The sequence below is a fragment of the Trachemys scripta genome, chromosome 18 (genome assembly GCF_013100865.1).
Source record: "Trachemys scripta elegans isolate TJP31775 chromosome 18, CAS_Tse_1.0, whole genome shotgun sequence".
Taxonomy (NCBI): Eukaryota; Metazoa; Chordata; order Testudines; family Emydidae; genus Trachemys; species Trachemys scripta.
In genome coordinates, this window is record NC_048315.1 from 9,748,653 (window position 1) to 9,776,434 (window position 27,782).

At 47.6% G+C, this 27,782-nt stretch overlaps 1 protein-coding gene across 4 annotated transcripts in view; it reads left to right on the forward strand.

Annotated features, from left to right (window-relative positions):
• The first annotated feature begins 232 nt into the window (after nucleotides 1-232).
• Nucleotides 233-27,782, forward strand: part of SGSM2 (small G protein signaling modulator 2) — a 136,797-nt gene continuing 109,247 nt past the window's right edge. For all 4 annotated transcript variants that reach the window (XM_034752868.1, XM_034752870.1, XM_034752869.1 and 1 more), the window contains exons 1-2: nucleotides 233-453; nucleotides 26,315-26,390. In XM_034752868.1, coding sequence (XP_034608759.1) covers nucleotides 397-453; nucleotides 26,315-26,390 — 133 coding nt within the window. In that variant the 5' untranslated portion in view covers nucleotides 233-396. The remainder of the gene's footprint in view (nucleotides 454-26,314; nucleotides 26,391-27,782) is intronic.

Genomic DNA, 27,782 nt, shown 5'->3' on the forward strand with positions numbered 1-27,782 from the left:
GGCTCCTTCCCAGCTGGGTGGGGGCTAATCCCTAGAATCGGTGCCCCGGTGGGGGGGCGGATCAGGCCTGCTGGTTGCTAGGGTGCTGCCAGCTCCGGGCGGTTGCACGCAGGCAGGCTCGCCCCCTTTGCAGGCAGGTGTAACCCCCCCCCCTCCATCACACTGTATTGTTGCCAAATAATCTCTCCCGGGGGAGGGGGCCGGGCCAGGAGTCTGACGTCAGGCAGGAGGCTCGGAAGATGGCTGCTGAGAGGCGCCCAGTGCAGCGGCGGCAGCAGCAGCGTTGCTTTGCTGGGCTGCAGGGTGCGTGGCTGTGTCCCGGGGGGCAGGCCCCCGCCCCGGCCGGAGCGCGCTGAGCCCCCGGGGCCGCCTCGGCCCCCGGCTGCAGCCCCAGCCATGAGCGGCGCGGGGGACGCGGCGAAGGAGAAATTGCTCTGGAACGTCAAGAAGGAGGTGAGAGCCCGGGGGGGGGGGGCGGGGGTCCCCTGGGGGGGGGCCCCCCCGGGGGGGGGGGTTCGCCTGAGGGGGCTGCGGGGTTAGTCCGGGCAGCGCCAGGTTCCCTGCGCTGGAGCCTTGCGAAGGAGGGGGCATAACGGGGAGCAGTGAAAGCTGCCCCCCAGTTGGAGATCAGGGGGCTGTCCCTATTCCCCCCTCCCCCAGTGCCAGCCCCTATGGGCAGCAAGGAGGGAAGAGATCCGTGCTGGCCGGGGGGGGGGGGGGGGGAATCAGTGCACAAGGGGGCTGTGGCCAAGCCTAGTCACCCCCGCCCCTTCTAGCGTCTTTAGGGGATCAATGACCACCCCCCCCAGGCTGCTCCCCCAGTGGCTGGGGGATGAAGTGGTGCAACACCCCCCTCCCTGTGCCTGTCTGCTCTGGGGAGTGTCAGTGGAATGAAGCAAGGGGCTCCCCCCCAAACGGCTCCTTTAACAAGGGGTGGGGGGTGAGCCTGGGCACTGAGAGGGGAAAGAGCTGGTTTGGGGGAGACGTGCCTGGTTAGCTCAGGGGGCCTCCCAGGCTCAGCAGGGAGGGGAAATTCCCCCCCCCCCATCCACCTTGCCTCCAGTGACACTCACACAGTAGTGTGGGATCAGAGACAGGCTCATTCATAAAAAAAAGATGGAGACGTGCCCAGAGTGGTGCTGCTTCCACGTCCTTCCAGCAGCGTTTCGACCTGGCCCCGTGTAGGCGCTTCAGGGCAGGGACTGGCTCGTGCTGGAGCTGGATTAATCAGTGCTGGATACATGTCACGCCCCATGGTATTTAAATTACAAAGGAGGAAATGGAGTTAGGGAGCATCTAACGTGCAGCCGGGCCCAGGAGTGGTGTGCGGGGCGCTTTTGTCGTTCGTGGCTTTAGTTATTCCTCCACTTGTGCCGCCTGCCGTGGGTCAGATATAAAGAGTAGCACCTGTAATGTCAATTCACTTCCATAGAGCTGCAGATGTCTGGGACAGGGTGCTCATCTGAGAGAAGCCCCCAGTCAGGCTCTCGCTGGAATCAGTCGCGGAGCAAGGTCAGGCCTGAGAACCCTGTGCTGAGGCTCCAGTCCTGCAAATAATGACACACGAGCCAATTGGGGGATAGGGGGTGTTCGCCCGTTCAATGCCTCTCAAGATTTTTGCACTTGCTTAAGGTTCCGTAGGCCTCGGAGCCAGGGGCAGGCCATGACCTCGGACTGCTGGGCTGCGTTAGGCAGTGGTCCCCTATGAAATCGCTCCGGCTGTATGGCCGAGGTGCCTGACTGACCCTCTCTACAGACGGAAGGGTGGCCGGCGCAAATGGTGTTGCAACCTGGCACATGAGGGGAGTCTGTTCCCGTATAGGAGCTCATGGGAGTCTGCCGACACACTGCGGGTAAAGGAGCGGAGACTCTCTAGCCAGGGAGCCCCAGGATCCCTGGAGCGGGGGACTGAGCGGGGATGAGAACAGGGTCCCTGCTAGGAGTGCGGAGCTGGTAGCAAGGACTGGAGTTTGCTCTTGTCCCTAACCCCCACGAAATGTCTGAACTGCCGCTACTGACACATGCCTAGCATTGATCACGGGAGTTGTCCCGTTGACTTGAAGGGCGCACACCCATGAATGAAGTTTCCTATGGATTTAAGAGTTTGCAGGATCGGACCTTAGGGTGCGTCTACACTTAAAACGCTGTAGGGTTTCAGTGTAGACGCTAACTACGCCAGCGGGAACGTAGGTACTCCACCTCCCCGAGAGGCAGTAGCTACGTCAATGGCAGAATTCTTCCGTCAGCCTAGCACTGTCTCCGTGGGGACTTAGGTTGGCTTCGCTACACTGCTCGGAGGTGTGGATTTTTCACACCCCTGAGCGACGTAGTTATGCCAACCTAATTTCCTAGTGTAGACCAGGCTTTAGAGAGCATACGATGTCACTGTCTGAGATCAAGAATATGATCCAGGATCCTGTTTGTGAGAAATAGCCCCGTGCGAGTTATATTTATTCTTATAGACCCAGTGCCCTGTTGATCTAGGCACCGTGTAAACACAGAACAAAGAGACGGTCCCTGTCCCAAAGGCTTTACAATCGTAGTAAACACTTAGGCCAAGCACTCAGTCTTCTGTTGCAAGTAAAAAATCAGGATGTTGCTGCTGGATTTTTGGTCTCTTAAGTGACAGGTTTAACATTGCAACAAAAAATGACGCTTCTGATGTGATGAATTTGTTTAATCTGTTTGCCAATAAGGCTGATAGAGTTAAGAGTTTGCCTAGAGTAAATAAAATAAGCTTTGGCCAGATTGAATTAAAATCTAATTTCCCTCCAAGAGGCAATGACTGGGAAATGGAGGGTTTGTTCAGCTGCAATTGTTTAACCCTTTCTGGGCCTCCGTGATTTAGCAAAATAAGCAATTGAAGAATCTATCAGATCTGCCCAACCAAATGACTGAAGTTAATTTCATAATTGCGTTCCGAAAGGTGGCACTGGTGGTGCCAAAGCGCAGCTGCAGTTCTTAGCAAAAACTTTACTGTGCTGCCCCTCCACTTCAAGAAAGGAAATTTTGGAGAGTTGCATCTAATCTAATCTATTGGTTTTATAGTGCTGCAGTGCCTGAGACCCTTCTATGTAAAATCGGTAGCAATAAGAAAGTTTCTGGTGAATTTCATAGGGGGTCATTTTGGGGTGCAGTGGCTGGAAGATGACGCTTAGACAAATTCAACCTTGAAATAAGACAATTTCCGAGCAGTGAGGGTAGCTAAACATTGGAACAGTTTACCAGGGGAGGTGGTGAACTCACATCATTTAGCGTCTTTAAAATGAGATGAGATCTTCCTAGAATGTGTTTTTTAATCCAGCTTCTGGGGGAGATTTTGCAGCCTGTGTGTGCAGAAACTCTGACTGGATAGTTGTATGGTCTGTTCTGGTCTTGGAGTCTGAGAGTCCCCCTGTTCGTTCCCTTCCTTTATGGGCCAGGGTGAAAACAGGAAGCTCTGTGTTGCCCTCAGTGTGCTCATAACTCTGCTTTAAAATAGAGACTATAATCAAATCAAATCTCATGCTTCAGGTAGATGCCTGTCAGGGTCAGGAAGGAATTTTTTTCCCCCAATGCACAATTGGCCTGATCTGTTCTGGGCTTTTTCACCTTCCTCTTTCTCAAATGCTTGTCTGCTGTGTCTTGTTCATGTGGCCAGGGTCCAACTGATGACCAGATATGAGATTAGGAAGGGATTTTTCCTACTGGTCAGATTGGCTGTGTCCGTGTGCGTGTATGTGTGTGGTGCCGGGGGGAATAAGGAGAGGGTTGCCTTCCTCTGCAGCATGGGGTATGGATCACTTGCTGAGATCATATGGGCATATCTCATCTAATGAATTCCCTGCTGTTGTAATGGCCTTGGGCATTGGTGGCACCTCAGTCTCTCCTGTTTTGTGCCTGTGGCACAGTTTAGTCTTAGCTCAAGTTACCGGGTCTCATATAGGGGTATCTGGTGCAATTTAATGGTCTGTGATATACAGGAGGTCAGACTACTGATCTAATGGTCCCGTTTGCCCTTAAGCTCTATGAAACTATGAATCTGGCCTTAACTCACTCCTTTATATAGATAAAGCTTTTATAAATCTCTTGACTCCTTTGTGGTATTACAAAAATATCAGGTGGATTTGTGTTTAGAAACAGTGTTTTTGGACATTCACTTCTCGTAATGATGCTTATTGTTACGTGGTAGTTTGCCTAAATGTATGTACGGCCATGAGCCGATCTTGCTTAAATTAAGAAAGCTTGATCCTGCATTCCTCGGGCACCCACAGTTCCCTGCTCTTTCAGCGGCTGTGCAAGGATTGGATCCAAAGCCTGACCACTAGGGGAGGGGTTTGTTTGGGGAGAGGTTAAAAAAAGCCAGTTTAGAAATCTGGGGAACCAGAGGTTAATCACCCCTGTATTCTGTAGTGGGTCATCCTTAGATCAAATCTGTTTGTGTTTATCATTCGAATAGTGAAATGCAAAAACATTAGGGCTGTCGATTAATCGCAGTGAACTCACGTGATTAACTCAAAAAAATTAATGGCGATTAAAAAAATTAATGGCGATTAATCGCAGTTTTAATTGCCCTGTTAAACAAGAGAATACCAATTGAAATTCATTAAATATTTTGGATGTTTTTCTACGTTTTCGTATATATTGTATTCTGTGTTGTAATTGAAATTAAAGTGCATATTATTTTTTATTACAAATATTTGCACTGTAAAAGTGATAAACAAAAGAAATAGTATTTCTTGTAGTTTCACATACAAGTACTGTAGTGCAGTCTTTGTCCTGAAAGTGCAATTTACAAATTTAGTTTTTTTGTTTGTTACATAACTGCACTCAAAACCAAAACAATGTAAAACTTCACAGCCTACAAGTCCACTCAGTCCTACTTCACGTTCAGCCAGTTGCTAAGACAAACAAGTTTATTTACGCTTACAGGAGATAATGCTGCCCTCTTCTTATTTACAATGTCACCAGAAAGTGAGGACAGGCATTTGCGGTGCACTTTTGTAGCCAGCATTGCAAGATATTTACGTGCCAGATATGCTAAACATGCCCCTTCATGCTTCAGCCACCATTCCAGAGGACATGCTTCCATGCTGATGACGCTCGTTAAAAAAATTATGCATTAATTAAATTTGTGACTGAACTCCTTGGGGGAGAATTCTATGTCCCCTGCTCTGTTTTACCCACATTCTGTGATATATTTCATGTTATATCAGTCTCGGATGATGACCCAGCACGGTGTTCATTTTAAGAACACTTTCACTGGTACCTTCTTTGTGTTTTGTCAAATCTGCAATGTGAGATTTCTAAAGATAGCTACAGCACTCGACCCAAGGTTTAAGAATCTGAAGTGCCTTCCGAAATCTGAGAGGGCTGAGGTGTGGAGCATGCTTTCAGAAGTCTTAAAAAAGCAACACTCGGATGTGGAAACTACAGAACCCGAACCACCAAAAAAGAAAATCAACCTTCTGCTGGTAGCATCTAACTCAGATAATGAAAATGAACATGCGTTGGTCCGCACTGCTTTGGATTGTTATCGAGCAGAACCAGTCATCCGCATGGACACATGGCCTCTGGAATGGTGCTTGAAACATGAAAGGACATATGACTCTTTAGCACATCTGGCACGTTAATATCTTGCGACGCTGGCTACAACTGTACAATGAGAATGCCTGTTCTCACTTTCAGGTGACATAAGAAGCGGGCAGCATTATCTCCTGCAAATGTAAACAAACTTGTTTGTCTGAGCAATTGGCTGAACAAGAAGTAGGACTGAGTGGACTTGCAGGCTCTAAAATTTTACATTATTTTATTTTTGAATGCAGTTTTTTTGTACATAATTCTACATTTGTGAGTTCAACTTTCATGATAAAGAGATTGCAGTACAGTACTTGCATTAGGTGAATTGAAAAATACTATTGATTTTTTTACAGTGCAAATACTTGTAATCAAAAATAAATATGAAGTGAGCACTGTACATTTTGTATTCTGTGTTGTAATTGAAATCAATATATTTGAAAATGTAGAAAACATCCAAAAATATTTAAATAAATGGTATTCTATTCTTGTTTAACAGTGCGATTAATTGCAATTAATTTTTTTAATCGCTTGACAGCCCTAAAAAAAAATACAATTAAACCAGCATGAATCAGAATTGCATCAACATGAAATAGTGGGGGATAGACAATATTCCATTATCAAAGGCAACAATCTGTCACAGGATTGGTCATCCTTTGCATTTATCAATACTGTCACTAACTAAATTAAAATATCTATAAGAATTTAGGAACTAGCAGACTGGATCAGACCCAAGGTCCTGTTAATCCAGTATCCAGTCTCTAACTTCAGAGGAAGTTGCAAGACACCCTGCAGGAAGCAATTATGGGATAACCTGCCCACAGGGAAGGTTTCCTCCTGACCCACATTAGTAAGAGGTTGAATTAAGCCCTGAAGCATGAGGTTTTCTATCCCTTTCAGAACACTTATGGTCTCTTCAGCCGATTAAAGTCAAGCTCAAAACCACAGTAAGATGACAACAGCAGAGATAAGAGAGGTTTCAGCAATGTCTTGACTCGACAGGCCAGACAAATGGCTCTCTCGATACGGAGACAGAACTGGGCATTGAACAAGGCTCCGCGATGAAGCCATGGCTGAGCTGAAGTCAGTTTGCTTGTTGTAACTAATTAAGAATCTTAGTGGGGCTGGATTTGCAAGGTTCCTGCTTCGTGCTTTTTTCTTTTCACTTCCAAACCAGTCCTCCCGTGGTGTTAGTTTTGCCAGTTGTACAACAATCAGTTACTCTTCTTCTAAATTGTATTAATAAAACCGGTGTCTTAAAACACAGCCTGTTTGTGGCATGTCTAATGTGTGTTGGGTCCAGGAAACCCTGCCCTGCTGAGCTGGAAAGATGCCCAAACTCCTCTATGCATAATTAATAAGGACATTTGGGACATAACGTTTTCTGCCAGCTGTCCATTAGAGTTGGAAAGGACGTATCAGGTCATCCAGTCCAGCTCAGCTGATCTGTGAGCAGCAGCGCCCGCTGGGTGGAGCACAGCAGCATATTTGTGGTTTGGGAAGACGGCAGTAAGAAAACTATGAGCATAACTGGTCTTGGCCAACCTGTTGCGCGTTGTTGGGCCACACCCATATCTTGCCCTGTACCTGACTTCTCTGCCTGTTTCCCTCAGCCTGGCTTTTGTGCTGATTTTCCATTCGCCTCTCCTGTGCATGATGCATGTAAAAATGCCGTCTAAATACCCAGCTTTTACCTCCTTTGTACTAAGCCTATCTTAGAACGTGGATGTAGAGTTCTGGGGGGGGAGAGTGCAGAGCTGGGATCCAGGAATGTCTGAGTTCTGCTATCAGCTCAGACTCCTCCCTCCATGTCCTTGGGCAAGTCACTTAACCCCCTTGGCTAAATTGGGATGATAGCATTGGCCTTCCAGGCGCACTTAGCATCAGGTTATGTAAAGTGCTTTGAAGGTGCCAGGGATTATTGGTCTAAGTGCCACCCATTACTGTTCCTGGACGTTCCTCTGGGGGTTCATGTGCAGTATAATGTGTGTCCCCGCCCCCCCCCCCCCCCGATAATGCCTGCAGCCTGGCCTGCTCTCGAGTAGAGCCCCATGAAATGCCTTTTATTTTGTATAACTTTTCATTTTATTTTTTGGGAATTTCATGTTATTTCTTTTTATCCTGGGAGGGGGGAGTTGGGGATCAGTTCCTGCCCTGGAGGGGGTGGGAGGTGCTGGGGGGATGGGTGGCTGAGCAAGCCTGCCCTGCATTCATCCTGCTCCGCCGGGGTGGGCTCTGTTCCGCCCTTTGCAACCTGGTGCAAGGGTCACAGCACCACCCAGGTTTGGCCTGGCCTGGCCTGGCCTCCCCTTTGTCATGATGATGGGGAGCGAGGGGGAGGCCAAATCTGAGCAAGTGGTGCTGCAACCCTTGGTCACGATGCCCAAAGTGGGGAGTCAGGCCCAGCCCCGTGGGACAGGAGCTCCAGTAGCCAGTGCTGCGGGGGGAGTTTTTAGTTGTATACATTGTCGTTTGTGTTGTTTTGCATTTGCAAAAGACCCAGAGCTGGGTTCCTGAGCGCAGACTTGATCCCCCGCCTGGGAATTTGCTTTGGTGCCAGCGGCATGGCAAATATCCCGGCAGTCTGTAGCTTCACAAACGGCAGCACACCCCAGGCTGTTCAGCTGTTACATGGGCGTGGAGGAAAGGCCGGTGGAAGGAGTGAAAAGCGGTGGAGGTCAGGTGGCACAGCGGGGCAGAAGGGCAGGGATTCGTGGATGGAATCCAAACCCCCGGGCTGGTTTGTAACGTGCAGGTGGGCCCCTGCCATTAGACGAGGCCAGACAAATCCCCACTTCTGAACACCGACAAAAATTGGGTTGTTTGAAACCCACATCTGAATCTCTTGACTGGAGCCCATCTTTAATGCACAGGTGTTCACTGCATACTCAGGAGTGGGGAAAAGCCCAACGTCATTCTAAGAATAATGCTTAGCTCTGATTACATAGCTAGAGATCTCCAAGTGCCTTATAACGAAGGGTAAGTATTTATTATCCCCATTTTACAGATGGGGAAACCGAGGCACAAAACTAGATGTAACTTGAACAAGGAGCCACAACACTGCCAGAGCTCAGATATCGTGATTCCCAGCCCAGTGCTCTATCCGCTAGACCAAATGTCACTTAGCCTCAATCCTCCTCTGAAATTAGATGACGCTGTCTTGTTCAAAACATGCTGCCATCTTCATTGGATCAAACTTTGGAGGCTGATTAGGCTGTAGGAGAGGGAAGAGGAATAGCCATGTAGCCACATAGGAGGCCTTCTGGTCTAGTAGATAAGGCAATTTTAGGCATTCAGGACTCTTGGGATACAGGAGACCTGGGTCCTATTCCCACCTTTGCAACTGGCCTCCTGGATGACCTTAGGTGAGTCATTCAACCTTGGTGCGTCAGTTTGTCCATCTGTAAAACGGGGCTAACTATACTGACCTTCTCTGTAAAGTGCTTGGAGATCTACTGATGAAAAGCTCTATACAACAGTATTATTCATATTGAGGTTCAGTCTGCTGCAATATTTAATGCTGTAGACATTAAAACTTTTTTTTTAAACCTGTTTGTTTGATGACGTTCCAGCTTGCACGTATCTATGTTGTAAATGTCTTATTCCCCCCACATGTCTGATGCTGTTGATTGAGTTTCTCTTTGACCGCACTGAAGGTCGAGTCGTCTGTGCCTAGGGATAAACTCATTTATCCACCATACCCGTGAGGTTAGGGCTGCTTTCCTGCTTGGATTCGCTTCCGTTGCTGATACGCTGGCCCCAGCATTGGTTTGTATTTAGTCTTGTAACGTTGCTTTTGGAAACAGCTGCAGTGTCTGGCGTCTTGTTTTGTTTTCTGGAGAATGTTGAAATCCTTTGTTGCTTTCTTGGCTTTAGCGCTCAGAGATATGGCATCGTAGTCAAGTTCTCACACTCAGTTTATGATGGACTATATTAAAATGATATGGAAAACCTAAATGCGTTGCTTCCCGCAACATGTTGTATCAGTACTAGAGATACTGGGAGCAAACAAGAATGGAAGGCAGTGTGGGCTAGTGATTAGAGGAGGGATCTGCGAGACGAGATCTGGATTCTCTTACAGGGTGTCCTTGGGCATGTCACTTACAATCTCTGTCTGCCCCTCACTTTTGTTATTTGTGATCAGCAAGGCACTTGGTGTGCTACTGTACTATGTATTTAATTGGGATACCACTGTGACAGCAAGGAATGAACTTAGATCCTTCAAACAAACAAAAACAAACAAACCCCTACCGCTTGAGTTGAAGAAAAATCTCATTGCACTATTAGCAGTAGCCTCCTACTCCTGAATCATAGATTCTACCACTTGAGCTAAAAGAGAATCCCCATTCACTGTTAGCGGTATAAGGCCTATTGCACAGTTGAGAAATTCTGATTCCGTCCACTAGAGGCCAGTGGTGGTACATATTAACCCGTTCATTCCAATACTTGCCCACCTTCTTAAAGGCTCTTTCGAATGCCTCTGATGTAATGCCCATGTCTGCACAAAACACACTTGTGGGCAAGTATCTGCAAGGCACGTTGAAGTCAAGGGAGAAAGCTGTGACCTAGAGTCTGATTCCAGGTGGAATGAAGCACAGGTATATCGAGCTCTTTGTGAATCAATGAAAGTTACTTGGGTACTTTTGAAAGCCCCACCCTACCTGTTTTAAAATCCTTCATGCTATCTACCTTCCTCACTTCAGTGTGGCTTGGACCATAAAAATGAACTAGTCAGTTTCACTTTCAGATTCTCACATACTAAGTCGATAGGACAATGTTTGGGTTAAGAAAAACATGTCACTGATTTCTTTGTTTCGTATACAAAAGTGATTGTATTTATATAAACTCATACACACACGTACACTTATGAACAAAACCCACTATTTTGCCTTAAACTTCCTGGCTCTGTCTCTTTAAACCCAAAATCTGGATTATGTGGCAGCTTTACACTTGCCCTGAATGGTCGTCCTCACTTTCACTACAACGTCAATGGCCAACCTACAACGCTCATCGTACGGCAGTGTCATCTGGAAATACACTGGGTCGTTTTGTGATGTGAAAGTTAAAGCCATGGGCTCCATGCTGGGTTTCAAACACTGGCCATCCTTTGAGCTTTTTTTCCCCACCTAGTCGCTCCCAATCCAACCACACCACGCAAGCAAGCTTGAGATGCGGTATTGATATATCACGAGGCTCTGGTCTCAGACTCAGGAGCCTGCTCTACCATTAACTTGCTGTCTGACCTTGGCCAAATCACAATCTCTCTGTCCCTCACTTTCCCCATCTGTGACGAGGGGTGGGAGGATAATGGTAATTAGCTGCTTTGTACAATACTTGGAGTGTTACGGTGAAGTGTGTTTGTTCTACCACCTTGCTCACATTTAACAGGAGGAGGCAAAGCACACCGGCTATTATATAAAAATAGGAATAATGATACTGATCCCCTTTGTAAACCGCCTTGAGATCTCCTGATGTGATGCACTGTACAGGAGCTAGGTGTCATTAGTACATGAATCCCAGACAAAGGGTGTGTCAGTGTATTGGGGGGAGAGCACGACATCAGTGATTTCGAGGCTGGCTCGTTCAGTCTGCTGTGTGCAACTTTACTCTCCTGTAATGTTCCTCAGCTGTTCAAGTGCTTAAATCACATGAACAAAGCTCAGAGAAAAGCAACAGGCCCCACGTTTCCGGACATCCGGGCGGTGGGCAAAGGAGGATGGTGTGGGCCCAGAACACCTGCGCCCAGCAAAGTCTCTGAATTAAAACAAAAAGATCCTGGTTCATACGTAGCCAGCAATTCAGTCCCAGCCTGAAGTCGTAGAATCATAGAAATGTAGGGCTGGAAGGGGTCACCCAATCCAGCCCCCCTGCACTGAGGCAGGACCGGGTAAATCCAGACTGTCCCTGAGACGTCATGGTCTACTCTAACCTGTTCTTAAAAACCTTCAGTAACGGGGATGCACAATCTCCTTGGAAGCCCATTCCAGAGCTTACCTATTTTTAGCCCATTCGTACATGAGGCCAGACAAAAATCTGTTCCTAAAACATCTAGGAGCCTTTGAAAATACTGGTTAGTTGGTTTGTTTGTTTTTGTTTTGTTTTTAAAAGCCTTGTTTTTAAACCACTTAAGTTTATATTATTATAGGGGAAGCTGGTAGTGACCCCAGTAAATGGGTTGCCAAACACTTACCATTATAAAAGATTCTTGCAAAATTTTTTTTTTAAAAAGCTCCAGCACCTCCATTGTTTGCAGCCTATGAAATTCAGCGAGGGGGAAGCCTTTGGCTAGAGAAGTGCCTTTTCTTTGTCCCAAGAAATTCCATTTAGGCTTTGCTGAGAGAGAAACTCAGACAAATCACCATGTCTATTCTCTGACTGCATTCCTTGAGAGAATTTTGGCAAAAGCCAGAAAACAGGATGAATCTTTCATGAAATTTGGGCAGGGGGAGACAACCTTAAATATAGCTTTAATTCTGCCCCCTTGTGTATATGCATTATGGTCCAGTCGTTAATTACATTATCATATACTATTTTTTTCCCAAAGGAATCCTGCTTCATTCAGTCACAGAATGGATGCACAAGGGGCAGAATTAAGGTGGCAAAGACAGCCTTAAATCTGGTGTTTTCTAGCTTTGGAATGCTCGACTTTGCAACCTAAATAATGTTCTTTGTGGGTATAATCGTTAATTACAGTCTGTGTAGAGACCCCCAACCAGAGTATTGGCACTGAACATACACGGAGTAAGAGACAGCCTCTCCCCTGGAGATTTCATAGTCTACAGAGACAGACAGAGGGTGAGAGGGGGAACAGACACACAGGGGCGTAAAGTGAGGCCATGTCTACATGGTGCTTTAATCCACCTCAGAGGGGTGTAAATTTTAGTTCACTAAATGTTCCCTAGTGTCTGTCAATGTCGTTCCACAGGTGCACTGGGGAACTTTTAGTGCATGTCAGCAGGGTCCGCACGGGCCAATTAGCGTGCAACATGCTAGTGTGGATTAAAACTTATACCTCATTGAAGCATGTGTAGACAAGCGCTGACTTGCCCAAAGTCAAACCAGCTGGTCAGTGGCAGGGCCAGGAAGTGACCCCCCGATCTCCTGGCTCCCAGTCCAGTGCTCTTTCCACTAGATCGTGCTGCCTATCCACAACGGTACAGACGTAGGATTTCCAGCCTCGCAGCCTCACTTCATGCTGCTTGCAGCATGACTGCTAATGCCTGACTGTTACATCACACCTGTTGCTCTTGTATTCTCCTCTCCAGTCTTAAATAATGTAGTTACCCATCTCCAGGGGGGCGTTCTCAATGGCTGCTTCCCTTCACTCCTTAAAGCAGCAGTCCGTTTCCCATGGCACATTATTTCCAAATCGCCTCGATCTTTAATGATCTTCTAATTTTATTTTTATTTTTTTCACTGCTTATACTGAATCTATTGAAATTCAGTTCTCTTTCCAGGAATAAGTTGGTTAGAATTTCCACCAAGTGGCTTGAAAAATATATATATTTTATTTCCCATAAAACCTTTCAGTTGAAGCCTTTGGAAATGCTTAATAATGTATTTGCTTTTTTTCGCGGGTGTTTCCACTGGTAAAGAATTTATTTTGTTGACTCTAATAGAGAGAGAGACAAGTAATGTGTTTTGAAGATTTGACTCAACTGGGCTTCGTGCCGAGGCTGGCTATATGTCTGTGTTTCAAACCTCTCTCTCTCTCTCTCTCTGCAGGAAAATCTATTGTGACAAGTAAGCTCATAAAGCAGGCTTTTTCCAGCTCTTTGTTTGCTGCCTATTGAAATGATGCTTTTGCCATTACTGTACTCAAACAAAGCTCTTGGTCTAGCTGGGAAATGAATACAAGAAGGATAACCTTAGCGGCTTTCATCCTGAAAGATCCCAGGTTTGAGCATTGGCCTGCTAAACCCCGGGTTGTGAGTTCAATCCTTGAAGGGGCCATTTAGGGAACTGGGGTGAAAATCTGTCTGGGGATTGGTCCTGCTCTGAGCAGGGGGTTGGACGAGATGACCTCCTGAGGTCCCTTCCAACCCTGGTATTCTGTGATTCTAAAACACTTTAGAAACTGGAATTGGTTTTCCTGCCGCTGAAATGCAGCTGCTTCTGGGATGAACCATGGCTTCTGTTTAATATCCCGCAGCAGTGCCACGCAGCTCTTGAGCAGAGGAAATGAAGAACTGGTCCAACTGAAACCAATGGAGTATTCAGTAATTACCCCAGCTGAAACTGGCCAGGATGCTGGGGTAAATAAATGCCTCTTCTTGAAAGAAAAATGCTGTGGATTTTAGACAACAGCAAGTGACCAGAACCCCAGGTCTAGGTATTGTTCCAAGCACCCCCAACGCTGCTGCGTACTGTGATAGCCCTCCACCCTGGTGTGATGTATGGGGGGAGTGTCCCCTACTGAATCACCAAGCCCATTTCTTGCAGCACCTCAGCGATCTTTGGAGGCCTCCGATCCGAGCACTGTAGAGTTTCTAGGGCATGGCTCTTAAAAGCAACTTGTCACAGCTACGGGAAACAAGACGAGTAACTTTGTTGTATGCTGTGTTAATAGTCAGTCTTAGTGATACAAACACACGTGCGGGGTGCCTGGCACCCTACTGGCACCAGGCCTGTTTATAGGGCTACTGACAGTGCTAAGTAATTATCTAAGTAAGGCCCTATCCAGACCCTTGCAACCCGACCTGAAGCCAGTGGGACCCAACGACAAACGTTGGGTGGAGTCGGTATAAAAACAACCCGACCTGCTCTGGCTCGGGCCAGGTCGTCTCAGATCCCCTCCTCCGGCCCATGGGATCGGCGCGGTGTCAGCTGCGTGCCCTGTTCCTGCCGGCGCCTTGCTGTGCTGTGCCCGCTGCGGAGGGAGGGTGCCGACAAGCTGCAGGGCCTTTCGCTCCGCAGTGCGGGCGGGACACAGCAAGGTGGTGGCGGCTGGCAGGAACGGGGCATGCGGTCGCCACCGCGCCGAGCCAACTGGCAGGAGGCGGCCGAAGGAGGATTGTGAGCATGGGGCAGCAGGAGGCCCCCATGGGGCCGAGCCCCAAATCTGAGGCAAGGGCACTGACTCAGGTTTGCGGGGAGCGCCTGCCCTTCAGTGCATGGTGCTGGGCCAGTGTGGGGAGCAGCTGGCAGGCTGGGGTGGGGGAACAGGCTATGGGAAGATGAAAGGAGCAGCGGGGGAATTACCCTGGCGGTTCCATGGAGGAAACAAAGAAAATGGAGTCCAGGCCGGTGGTTAGACCTTGCAGCTCGCCCTGGATCTTAACCCGACAGGACTTGACTACAAGTGTCGGGTTTGGGTCAGGTCTGAAAACTACATGACACACATGGGGTTGGGTTTAGTTTGGACTGGCCCTGGTCTGGACAGGTTTGGGTCGGGCTTTAAAAATAGGCCCGAGCAAACTTCTAATCCTGTGATGGCTTCCAGTGATTTCAGTGGTGCTCCTCGCGTGGGTGAAGTGAAGCATGTGAGTGTTTGCAGGAGCAGAGCCTTCGCTACATCTGTTCCCCAGCTCCAGGGAAAAGAGATGTTAGATTGTCCGGAAATGTTCATTTCTAGCAAATACGGTTTCATACCTTCCCTTTAAAGGGTCCAAACCGTGGGCCAGATGCCCTCTCTGGGGCCAGGAAACCCCCCTGCAGAAGTGGGCCGGCAGCACTCCAACGCCAATCAGTAGATTTCTTGGTGTGGAAATCCTGAAGCCCGCTGTCGTCAAGGGATCAGGATGAGGTTAGCTGCTTGCCCAGGACACGTTGTGCGAGGCCTCAGGAACTATGAGGAATCGTGAATGATGGAGGAACTCCAGAGGCCTTCAATAGAAAACAAAGTGCCTGAGTGGCACAGAGGGGAGGGTGACGAGGAGAAATGTTCAGATTGAGGGATGTGTGTAAAGCACTCACAGGGCTAGACTGCGACGTCCGACTCTGAGGGGAGTAATTGCCAGTTCGAGGTATTGCAGGTCACCACCTTTACTTCCGTCAGCTCTTCTGTCTTGTGGCCGGGTCGCAGAAGGGACCGGGTGAGCTCTTTTCAGCTTTCACTCAGCGAGATACTGAAGCATATGCCTGACTTAGAGCATGTGGGTGGTCTGGTTGTCCTCAGTGGGCATCGTACTGGGTCACAGACTTGGCCCAAAGCAACACCCGCTGCCGTGGCGTCAGTCGGAATAGGCAATAATGTTGAGTGGGAGAGACCCGAATGCAGGAAGAAAAGAGGAAGGGATTAAAAAGGGGCAAGAAAACAGCATATACAATGGTGCAGAGGGCTAAAAATCCAGACTTCTGTTTCCGGGAGACGAAGCGGCAGATTAGCTATATCTGACTTCCCCTAATGTCGGCCCTGATCCTGCAAACAGTTAGTCGTGCCAGCGAGACCACTCATGCACTCACATGTGAACGTGAATGCAGAGTCCAGCCCTTAGAAGTCAAGGAACGTCTAAGCTTAGCAGTTTTAAAGGTCCGTCAAATAGCGCCTACTTGGTCAGTTTCACTCTTAGTAGTCTGGGTCTTGTGCACTAGCAGGGGCTGGGATGGTTACCTTGTTTGCAGTTTTTTTCAGAGCTGTTTTGTTGTTGGATTTAAAAGCAAAACCCAGGGCTGGTTTAGTAAACGCTTCTTTAAAACCATACTTTAGACCTATGTTTAGTGTTCACTTACCTCTGAAGAACCTGGCCACTGTGGGAAGTAGGATATAAAGCTAGACAGAAGGTTAGATAGTGGGGTGGATTAGAGCAATGAAGTATAATAATAATAATACAAGGCACTCACACACACATTTCATCCAGGGGTCTAAACTCCCTGTTCAGAGGTGAGGGCTAATATTCCTGTTACAGAGCATCTGTGTAATAATTTTCACCCCTGGATTACAAAGTGCTGTACTCAAGCAGGAAAGTTATGAGCATCCTCATTATCTACTATCTGGTGAAACTGATGCATAAAGAATTTAGGTGACTTGCCCAAGGGCGAACCGCAAAGTCAGTGGCAGAGGTGGAAGGGGAACCCAGGTCTCCTGACTTCTAGTCGTGGGCTCTATTTACTGAGCCATGCTGCCCCCTTGTAATAGGAAGTAACATTCCCATTTTGTGAGTGGTGAAACCGAGGCACCAAGGACTGAGTGCCTCAGCTCCTCTTGATTTAGCCGTTGTTGTGGGTGCTCAGCCTTGGAATGATCTGCCTGCAGTGACCCTCTGAGTCAGTAGCAGTCACAGGAAGCCAAAGCTCTCATTGCCGGTGCCTGGTCCTTTTCTGCTGTCGTCACCGCAGTCCGTCAGCACTAACAAACGTTGCCGGGGTGAGGTTAAAGCATTGTCCCTGTTTTACAAAAGAGGCACCAAGAGATGAAGTGACCTGCTCAGGGTCACACAGGATATATCTGCACTGCACGCGCTGACTCACTTTGAGCCCAAGCCCCCCCCTCCCTTCCGTCAGCACGTACATCAATCTGACTCGACTTGGCCAGCACTCAGGACCAGGGTTCTAGGACCCTGCTGCGGAGGTGGGTCAGAGCCCAAGTCCTGCTGTGACTGGTCCAAGCCCTGTCATTTTGCAGGGTGGACCCAGCTGAAGCCCCAGACCCGAATCAGGAAGTCTGCCTAGTATGGGCTTGGAAACACTCAGTCCACCATCCTGGGTCCTACAGACCTGGGTTTATAATGCAATGTAGATATACCCCCGGGGCATCTGTCGTCGTGCCAGGAATCAAACCCAAATCTCCTGCTGCTCAGACCGATGCTATAAACCAGGGGTTCAAAACCTTTTTTTTGCTGGGCTCCCCCTTTGAAAATATTTCAGGCTGCGATGACCCCTGTGATAGCAAATGACTGTACATATTCATAGGGGCATACGCCTGGTATTTCCACCTTTACTTCTGCGCTGCTGCTGGCGGAGGCATTGCCTTCAGAGCTGGGCAGCTGGAGAGCGGCCGCTGCTGGCCGGGAGCCCAGGTCTGAAGGCAGCACCACTAAGAACGCCATCTTTGCCTCCCCCTAGTGATTGTGATACCTACCCTTCTCCCTCTCTTCACGGCAATATTTTTTGTGATCTCACACCACCCCCACACAATAGCCTTGCAACCCCGTTTTGGGTCAGGACCCCCAGTTTGAGAAATGCTGGTCTAACGGCAAGATCATCCCTCCCTGCTAGCCACCCTTGTCTCCTGCTAGAGCCTACAGCCTGTATCTGCCATGCCAAGTCAGCTGGATTCAGAGCAGTTCGCTAGGTTAAACAGGTCTCTGTCGGGAGGGAGAGGGGCTAATGTTTCTGGTAACAAGCCTAACTTAGTTTGCTCAGATCTTCTGTGCATGGGTGTCGGTGCGGGGTTTAGGTGTGAAAAGCCTGATTTCAAGCTGCCTCTCCTGAGCAGACAGCGTGACAGAGGCCCGAATAATTCCCTATCTAGAAATGTTCTCCAATTTCTAGTATTTTAAAAAAACCAACCACACTATTTCATCGGATTACAGAGAAGAGATTTTCTTGGTTCTCTGCCCCTGGAGCTTCTGGGAATTATGTGGCGACGACGAATGATGTATTCCAGCTTCTGACATTTAGCGTCTGCTTTTCCTGCCCTGAAAGCACTTCCTATTAAGGTTCACAATCTCCCCAGAACATTTGTGAGGCTTTCTCTGCGTTTAAATCGCTGTTGTGAGTAGAAGCTGGTCTGTGCTGCAGGTGGCCTTCTGCAGCGATATGTAATTATTTTCTCAGACCTCTGACCTGAGGAGAGATTGCCGTGTGCTTTTAATACAGGTAATCAAAGGGGAATCAAAATGTTTCGCTGCATCTTATTGGTGGGTCAGTTCAGAGGGAAGTCAGACAGTTCTCTGGAACCACCCGATTATTAGAAGCGGACTGGGAGTCAGGAGATCTGGGCTGAGTTCTGAACTCTGTCACAGACTCTGTGGTATCATGGGCAAGTCACTTAGTTGCTCTGTGCCTCCGTTTCCACATTTGCAAAATGGGAATAACCACCCTTCCTTTCTCCCACCTCTGTCTATTTAGCTTGTACATTCCTTAGGGTCTTTTAGTGTGTGTGTGTGTGTGTGTGTGTGTGTACAGCATCTAGGCCGATGGTGCCCTGTCTTGGCTGGCACTTTTTGGTAGTGCGGCAATAAGAGTAATTGAGAAAAAGAACTGAAGAAAGTCAAAGGCAAATAAAGGCTTCTGCAAGTAATGACCTGCTTTGCTGGACGTTTAGATCAGTGAAGTGCACTTGGTACCAAATCTGCCCCCTTTTAAATGCTCAGAGCCTAATTTCAGACATGACAACGTCAGCCCTGCATGATGTGGCTTGAATTTCCCATAAATGTGGCCACTGGTCTAACAGGTGCTATAAGTCACACTGGGGTCTCAAGGGGGCATAATGGCGAGATGTTGGTTAATGACGTTATTGGTAACGCTTGGATTTATTACCAGCATTGGGGTTTATAAAAACATTGGCGGAGAAGATTGTACACTAGGAGTTGGCCTCCAGGGCTCTGTTCCCAGCTTTGTTATGCTTCATGTGTGCGCTTGAGGTAGCCACTGTGCCTCTCTGTGCCTCACTTTCCTTTTCTATAAAATGGGGATAACAACACTGCCAGAGACAATCCACGCCTGCCAATAGTGGGGAGGCCAGAGTGAGGGCAGCCGGCTTCAGCAGTGTTACTGAGCATGCTTGTTTTCCACCCTCCCCCTATGTTTGCCGACACAGGCTTTGGCCCAGTATAATCTACTGCTGAAAAGCACTGTTGGAGAGCTAGGTATTTTTAATTGGTATTTGCGGTGTTCCCTCTAATTTTTCCCACCCATGTGTGGAATTAATTTTAAATAAAATAAATAAATAAATAGAGATATCCCATCTCCTAGAACTGGAAGGGACCTTGAAAGGTCATTGAGTCCAGGCCCCTGCCTTCACTAGCAGGACCAAGTACTGATTTTGCCCCAGATCCCCAAGTGGCCCCCTCAAGGATTGAACTCACAACCCTGGGTTTAGCAGGCCAATGCTCAAACCACTGAGCTATCCCTCCCCCCCAATTTTGTTATGTGCACCCCTCCATATTGGTGCACATAACAAAATTCATGTGGTGGGGGAGAGTCTCTCCTCTCTTTTTTTTAAACTCCCTGATTCATTCTGTTCTTCCTCTTTTTTTCTTGTCCACGTTGAGGTGTGTTGACACTTGCTCTGAATCTTCTCTTCCTCTAATGCCCGTCTCTTCCCTACAGTATTTAACATAATAGAAGGTGACTTGATTTCTCCATCTTCCCTGGCTCTTGCTCATCTCCTCCGAAAACCATGACCTGGCTTCTGTGGCTCTCACTTTCAGAGTGGGGAGACTGAAGAATGCAGCTCAATACGTTTTATGATCCGATCTATCATTGTAAAGCTAACCAGGGGCTGAAATGAAAACCTTCGCTACCCTGTTTCCTAAGCGAGGGGTTGCTGGGAAACCAAAATGTAGCAATCTCCTTTATATTCAGCATCTAATACTAATTGTTTTTGGCTGCTACATCTCCTGGGGGAATCTTCAGAGCAGCAGGGCCTGCCTCTGGGGTCCTTTTGTAAGGGAGTTTGTATTGTTTTGAGCGGTCATGCAAAAATATACCCCTATCATCATCCTGAAAGTCAGTTGCACTTACAGGACCCTTTTCATCTTCACAGCCACATCTGATCAAATACAATCAGCTGTGTTCTTTGGTTTTCCATTGCCATTGAAACTCTCTCTCCTTTTGAAGGAAATGCAATGGCAGAAAATTGGGGATATAAAAGATTCACTTAAAGATCCAGAGAGTTACTCATCTTTCTGCTGACAGTGGAATCCGCACTGGCACAACCTGGGTCCCGGTTGCCCCGGAGGGGCTTGCCCACAAAAGAAGATACAAGCCTACTACAGCTGACAATCTAACAATGCCTGTGGATAGGTGGTGGTGGTGACTAGTTCTGTAAGAGCCCTCATCATGGACCAGGTCCCTGTGGTGCTAAGTGTTGTACGAACACAGAGCAAAATGATGGTCCCTGCTCCAAAGAGTTTACAATCGAAATTTTCTTCAGGGTTTGAACCCAGGTTCTCCTGCCTCAGTTGCTTGAGCTAAAGGACTGGGTCCATTTGCTTGAAGACTCTTAAATCACTTTCTGTGGACCAGCCACTACGGGAGGACAGAGAACCAATGACAGAATGCGGATTACTGAACACATGGCTTCAAAAATGTTTGAGAGAGTCAGCTGGGCAAATCAAGGCTTATCTACCGGTAATTCATGCAGGGTGCTGCACCTATGAGAATTCTAAGGAAATAGATCAAGAGTCCTTTCTCCCTTGTATTAATCTCCGATCCGTTTTAGGGACTTATTATCTCAGCACCTTATGATCTTTAATGTATTTATCCTCACAAAACCCCGGTGAGGTTGAGCAGTGCTGTTATCCCCATTGCAGATGGGGAAGTGAGGCCCAGAGAAATGATGTGATTTGCCCAAGGTCACACAGCAAGTTTGTGGCAGAGCAGGGAATCGAGCCTGTGTCTCGCTCCATATTTGTGGTTCTGAATCAGCAGCCTGACTTTCAGAGGTGCTGAGCACCGACAGCTCCCCTTCACAGCAGTGGCACATGTAGATACTTGGCTCCTCTGTAGACCAGGCCTGTTTTTGAGGTGCTTAAGTATGGATTTAGAGAACATTGTTCACCCACGGAGCCCAAACCGTTTCACCGAAGGGAGGTCAGTATCATTATTCTCATTTTACAGATGGGGAAAACTGAGGCAGAGAGGCGCCATCATTCGCCTAAGGTCAGTGGCAAAGCTGGAATAGAACTCTGGTCTCCTGACTCCTCACCCAGGGCCATCTTGGCTGGAACATTGGCTCATCGTTAGCTGGCCTTTGACTTCAGGTGGAAATTGAATAGACAAAGCAGCGTTGCTAGCCTGGCCTTTTCATTTCCACCTAGCTTGGTCCTGCTTAGTCACTCTTATCCAGATGGTCTCAATCGGGCGCTTCACAAAGGGGAAAGGTTAGGGAGACGTTTTATTGTTTTCCTTCCACGGCAAACACAAATCAAGCTTGTAAGTCAACAGTGGTGTAAATACAACACAGGGAAGGCTAACCCTGTTCAAGTAAACATGTTCAAGTGATGCGTTACAGAGTCCACTCTCAGAGCTGGGGGCCTTTTCTCCCGACGGCTTCCCCTTTTGACTACGTCTCAATCCCCCGCAATCCGCTACTTCCCACGCTGCTTCTGACTCGTCCAAAGGCCCCATCTAAAAGGGTGGGATAGTGATCGCAAACGGTCCTATGGGTCTTTCCCTTCTTGCCAAGCCCCAATGTTCAATACGTCACGAGGCTGGCATACAAATCATGAGATATAAATAAATAAATAGGAGAGATTGATAAGACTGGGACTTTTCAGCTTGGAAAAGAGACGACTAAGGGGGAAATATGATAGGGGTCTATAAAACCATGACTGGTGTGGAGAAAGTAAATAATGAAGTTTTATTTACTCCTCATAACAAGATCTAAGGGTCACCAAATGAAATTAATAAGCAGCAGGTTTAAAACAAACAAAAGGAAGTATTTTTTTTTTCACACATCACACAGTCAACCTGTGGAACTCCTGGCCAGAGGATGTTGTGAAGACCAAGACTATAACAGGGTTCAAAAAAGAACTAGATAAGTTCATGGAGGATAGGTCCATCAATGGCTATTAGCCAGGATGGGCAGGGATAGTGTCCCTGGCCTCTGTTTGCCAGAAGCTGGGAATGAGCGACAGAGGATGGATCACTTGATGATTACCTGTTCTGTTCATTCCCTCTGAGGCCCCTGTCGGAAGGCAGAACACTGGGCTAGACGGACCTTTGGTCTGACCCAGTACAGCCGCTCTTATGAAATGCCGCTGATTGGGCTGGTGACTGATCATTCGTCTGCTTTCATCAGCAGTCCCATGTGACGGTTTTATTTCATGCTCTATGTCAGCGCAGGCCTGAAAGGTCCTAAATTGGTATCAAACTTAGGGTGACTGGCCTATAATTCCCTGGCTCCTCTTCGTACCCCCTTTTCAAGACAGGTACTACGTTTGTCCTTCGCCCGTCCTCTGGGACCAATATTTCCCCTGCAAAGCTGAGACTGAGAAGGCCAATACACGAAGAAGATGCTAGCGTCTGAAGCGTTGACAGATCAGTAGTTGTGCTGAGCATATCGGCGGAGGGAGAAGGGGCGCATATGCTTATCTCTTTTTAGTAGCAGCCCTAGATTCCAACAGTCTGGGTTTTTGTGGGTTAAAAAAGATACTACGCCAGTGTGCGGGTTGGGAAGGGGTGATGGGTGGTTAAGTCTTCTACTACAGTGGGCCCACCTTTTTGTGATGAAATCTGTCTTGGCTTTATTTGGGGAATGGGTCGGAGCTCGTTAATTACAATTCAGAAAGGAGCGAAACCAGCAGTTACTGGGGATTTGCCTCTAGAACAGACCCAACTGAGGCTATGGCCCTGAACCGGCACTCTGCATTGTTAGGGAGGATTGAGTTCGCGTGTGATAAATGAGTGTAACGAGGCAGATGCGCATTGTGTTAGGCGCTGTACAAATTCATAACAAAGAGCCAGTCCTTTCCCCAATCTGGGAAATGGGGGAGGCTTGGCTGACCTGGAGTTCCAGGAATAGACGGGCACCTATGGAATTGTGTATGGCTTTGAGATATGGTGAGAAAGGGAGGGGACAGGATCACGCAAACAGCAAAAGCTGAGTTTTGCAGACTCCAAAAACAAAGAGGAGTTTGAGTTGGTTGCCAGGATGCTGAGCAGAACAGCACCTCTTCCTTGGGTCTAAAAATCCAGGTTTTCGATCCCTGGTGACATCAGGTTTTTCTGACCTGAAATCTTCCTCTTTTTATTACTGGCATTTAAGCGAGCTAACATATGTTCCGGCAGACGTGAAGGCCTATCATTAAACCATTTCATCCCTTTCCACCGCCGAGCAATAATGGCAGAGAAGTGGTTTTATGACACTTTGAATACGTGGAAGGTGATTGCACCTCCTAGAAGTGAAGTGAGATCTACTTAAGAGGAAATTATGGGTTGCTGCCTGGCTGTTAAGGGGAGGAATTGTTCACCTGGGTATAGAAGCACAAGTATGTGTAAAGTAGTAGAAATACATAAAAATAAAAGGCGACCAGGGTATAGTATTAAAGGCGCTGAAGGGAGGTGGTCTTGCCCATTTAATTCTCCCATATGGCTGTTTACACTGAAAAAGAATGGTGCTATGGTTAATGCATTAGACTGGGACTTGGGAGAGCTGGGTTGAATTCTGTGGCAGACTCCCTGCATGGCCTCAAGCCAATCACTGAATCACCTGGAGCCTCAGTTTCTCTTCTCTAAAATGGAGATGATGATAATGCTTTCTTCCACTGTTCATCTTCTCTGCTGAGACTGGAAGGGCTTTGGGGCAGGGACTGTCAGCTACTCTGTGTTTCTACAGCGCAAAGGAACCCCGGTCTCAGCGCCAGCCTCTAGGTGCTACCCTGGTGCAAGTAAAAAGAATACACGGCACTAGAGCAAAACTTTACGTGAACAAGTTTTCCATTCCAGATGTTTACCTTTGTCACTATATAGTAATACTTCGCTCTCATATAGGGCTTTCCTTGCATAGACCTCAAAGCACTTTACAAAGGAGGGACTTCCCTACAGGGGGGAAACTGAGGCATGAGGAGAGACTTTCCCGAGCTCACCCAGCAGGCTAATGGGAATAGAACCCAGGTCTCCTTAGTCCCCGTCTAGTGCTCTATCCACTAGGCCACGCTGCGTCCCTTGTATATATAAACATAAAATCTTATGTATGTATGTAGCCATGAACAAATGTTACCCTGCTTGATCACTTTATTTCAAACTCCCTGCATTTAGAACGAAATCTCCTCCTGAATCTGTTTTAAACAGATCTGGGGGAAAGAATTTCAAAGCAGCATGTGTGGGTGTTTGCTTCGCAGCACCTGTTTTTTCCTGAATCTGTGGGAGCTGCACGGTTAAAACCCTGCATGCCTCCCTTGAAAACAGACTTGCTTATGTCGATTCAACCCACCTGCAAAGAGATCCGGTGTCAGGAAGCATTTGTCTGAGCTGTTGCTACGAAATGTCACTGCCTCGCACCCTCTCTGTAAGCCATTTGCAATCAGCCTGATCTTGGGTTTTTCTCTCTGCCTAATTCGCTTGAAAGGTCACTGGAAACCTCTCTGAGGATGCTTGTCTCATTATAGCACTGGGAGAGTCTGTGGGTTTGAAAAACAGCAGAATGTGCCCAGTGGAGAAGCAGGGTTAGAATTATCTCATTTAATGGACTGAAGTAGATATGCACAGGAAGGCAAATGCATGCGTCATTCCAAAGGGTTTGTGCAGTACATTGAAACTTGCATTAAGGACTTTACCTTCCGATGGACCCACTGGACACTTCAGTGAGGATTGGTACAAACAGAATCATGAGTCCCGTGTTGGTCTCTCAGTGGCTTCCCTAAGGAATGTGATTATTTAAAAAAAAAAAAAAAAAAAGTCTCTTCTAACTTCGCAGGCCCGCAAACTCAACCTGGGATCTGAGAGTCAAGCTGAGTCCTTTTCTCCTCATTCGTTGTCTATTGTAATAGAGGACAAACACTGCTCTCAATTGCACCTCTGCTACTTCATTGTTTGTAGCTGGAGCTCTCGGCAACACCTGCTTGTGGTGGGTTTGCACAGGTGTCCGTGCCTGGAGCCTAGTAAACACAAGAGGGAGTGGAATCCAGCTCGCTTGCTGAGCTGTGTTGACTGCACTTCGCTCCTGCAGCAGCCAAACTTTGTTTCTGTCACTCACATGAGTGGCTGTGACTCTGAATCTGAGGCGAAGGGTCGGTCCATCCCGCAGTCGGAGGTGTGACCAGAGCATGTGTAGACATGCTCACGCCAATAACAATGAAGCCGTGGCAGCCCTGCCCAGGACCCTGGGCATGTACTCAAGTGAGCGGCTCACCTGTGCTGCCGTGGCATTGCTGCTATTGATATTGGAGCTAGCTGGATTGGGTATGCTGCAGTCACGCTTCTGAGTGCAGCGTAGACCAATCCCCTCAGTGAGTTGTCAAGCTGTGGCCAAGCAGGGAGCTTAACCTAGGTTCCCAACACCATTGCTAGTCCTAGCCACTGGGCCATCCTTCTTCTGTATTCCGGTGAGGAGCAGGAGCACAAGAGATCAGTTGTTAACCCTTAGTGTCCCAGTCACTGCTAATGGTTGCGATGGCTGCGGTCTTCTGACTGCCAGCAAGCCAAGGAAGCAGCCACCATAGTATCCAATACAAATATGCTGCTAACCGATGTCTTCATGTAGCGTGATGGTGTAGTAAGAAGCTGCTCATTGGCCTACGTTCCTGTCATTCACTAACCCAAGGAGCCGGGCTGAAGATAGTGTTTAGTTCCGTGGTGCAGTGATACCACCAAGGAACCGTATTCTGTGGTCTAAGTTGGTTACAGCCACAGCACCTCTGCAGGACTGCACCTGGCTTTTTAGTCTGCCCCGCCTCCTAACCTGCTGCTTGGTGCTGATACGCAACTGGGGTGACGCATTTAAGGGCATTTCAGTTGTACTGGGGCATAGAAATGAATCCTGGAGTGATGACTGGAGTAACGAAAGCCACAAACAATTCAAGTAAACGTAAAGGTCTGAATTTGGAGGGGAACAAAAGGGGAAATTATCTGCCTTGGACTCTCCTTCCACAGAGATGATGGAACCGACATGTAAAATCTCCCTATCAATATGCTTTGTCTTTTCTTTCAGGTAAAACAGATAATGGAAGAAGCCGTCACCAGGAAATTTGTGCATGAAGACAGCAGTCACATCATCGCCTTATGTGGTAAATGATACATTTGCAAAGCGGTGCAGCTAACCGGTGGTCTTTCTTCTTAATTTCCTTATAAAATCAATGTTTGTTCCCTGGGGGGTGTAAGTGCACCACTGTTGCATTGCGACAGCAGAGATCCAAATGTTACAGAAGTTAGGAAATTCAGAATTCAGCCCCTTCCTCCACCCAGCTACCTCACATTAGCTCCTTTGATGTTCTCGTGACAATGATCACATACCCCAGTATCTGAGAGGTGGCGTGGTCCAGTGCATGGGGTTCTGGGGTTGGACTGAGAAAAATCTTCATTCTATTCCCATCTCGGCCACTGACTCCGCAAGTCACTTCTCTCTCTCTCTCTTCCCGCTACCCCCCATCCTTTGTCTGAGTTGTCTATTTAGATTGTAAACTCTTTGTGGCAGAGGTGATCTCTTCACTATACATTTGTACTGTGCCTAGCACACTGGGGGCCCCCAGTAATCAGAGCATTCCTGGAGGTGGCAGTGTGGGTTAGTGGGCTGGGAACAGGAAATAATTCTTGGACAAGTCATTTAACCTGTCTGTGCTCGTTTCTCCATCATTAAAATCGGGATAGCCACCTACCCTTCATATGACTGCTATGAAGACGGCCTGCTTGTTCAGCGCTTTGAGAATACAAAATGCTAGATGTGGGCTAAATATTGTTTGTAAGCAGCCTAGTTTTCTTAGAAGTAGGCTGTGAAGAGAGTTTAGCAAGTGCCTTGAAAAATGACCCTCTGCGTTTTGAGAGATGGGGATAGCTAGGGCGTTGTATCTGTACTAATAATTAGGACTCTTACAGCTTTGTCCTGGGTGATATTTTTGCACTTGTGAGATTTGCCTGTCCATTTTCCATCCATTTCCAGGGTGTTCAAATCGCCTGGGCAACTTTGAAAATTTCCCTCTTGGCCTTTTGTATATGTAACGCAGTTGTCCGCATCTAAAGGTGACACAAAATAGTATGCATCAAGCCACATGCTTCGGGTCACAGAGCTCTCTAATTGGAAGGGTGCATTGATTTCTCCATCTAAAGTTCCTCCTTCAGAAGACTCATTCCTTTTTGCATTGCGAACATCGATTTTCCCGGCAAAACTGACTAACTTAATGAATAGGTAGCCTGGGCTGGGTGAAAACACTTTAATTACCACCTTTGACTGCTCTTTGCCATCTTGCACCGTCCCTCATAAACACAGCACACATGTACTTAATTAAAAATGGACCCATGAAACCTAATCAAGGCTCCCACGGAGTAATTCTAATACCTTTTCATTTAAAGTTCCTCTGGGTCAAATTAAGCCTTGTCATAACACTGTTGATTCCAGTTGTGTTATATCCAAGACGGATTTGACAGTTTGAAGGGACTTAACTTATTACAAGAGGTGGTGGAAG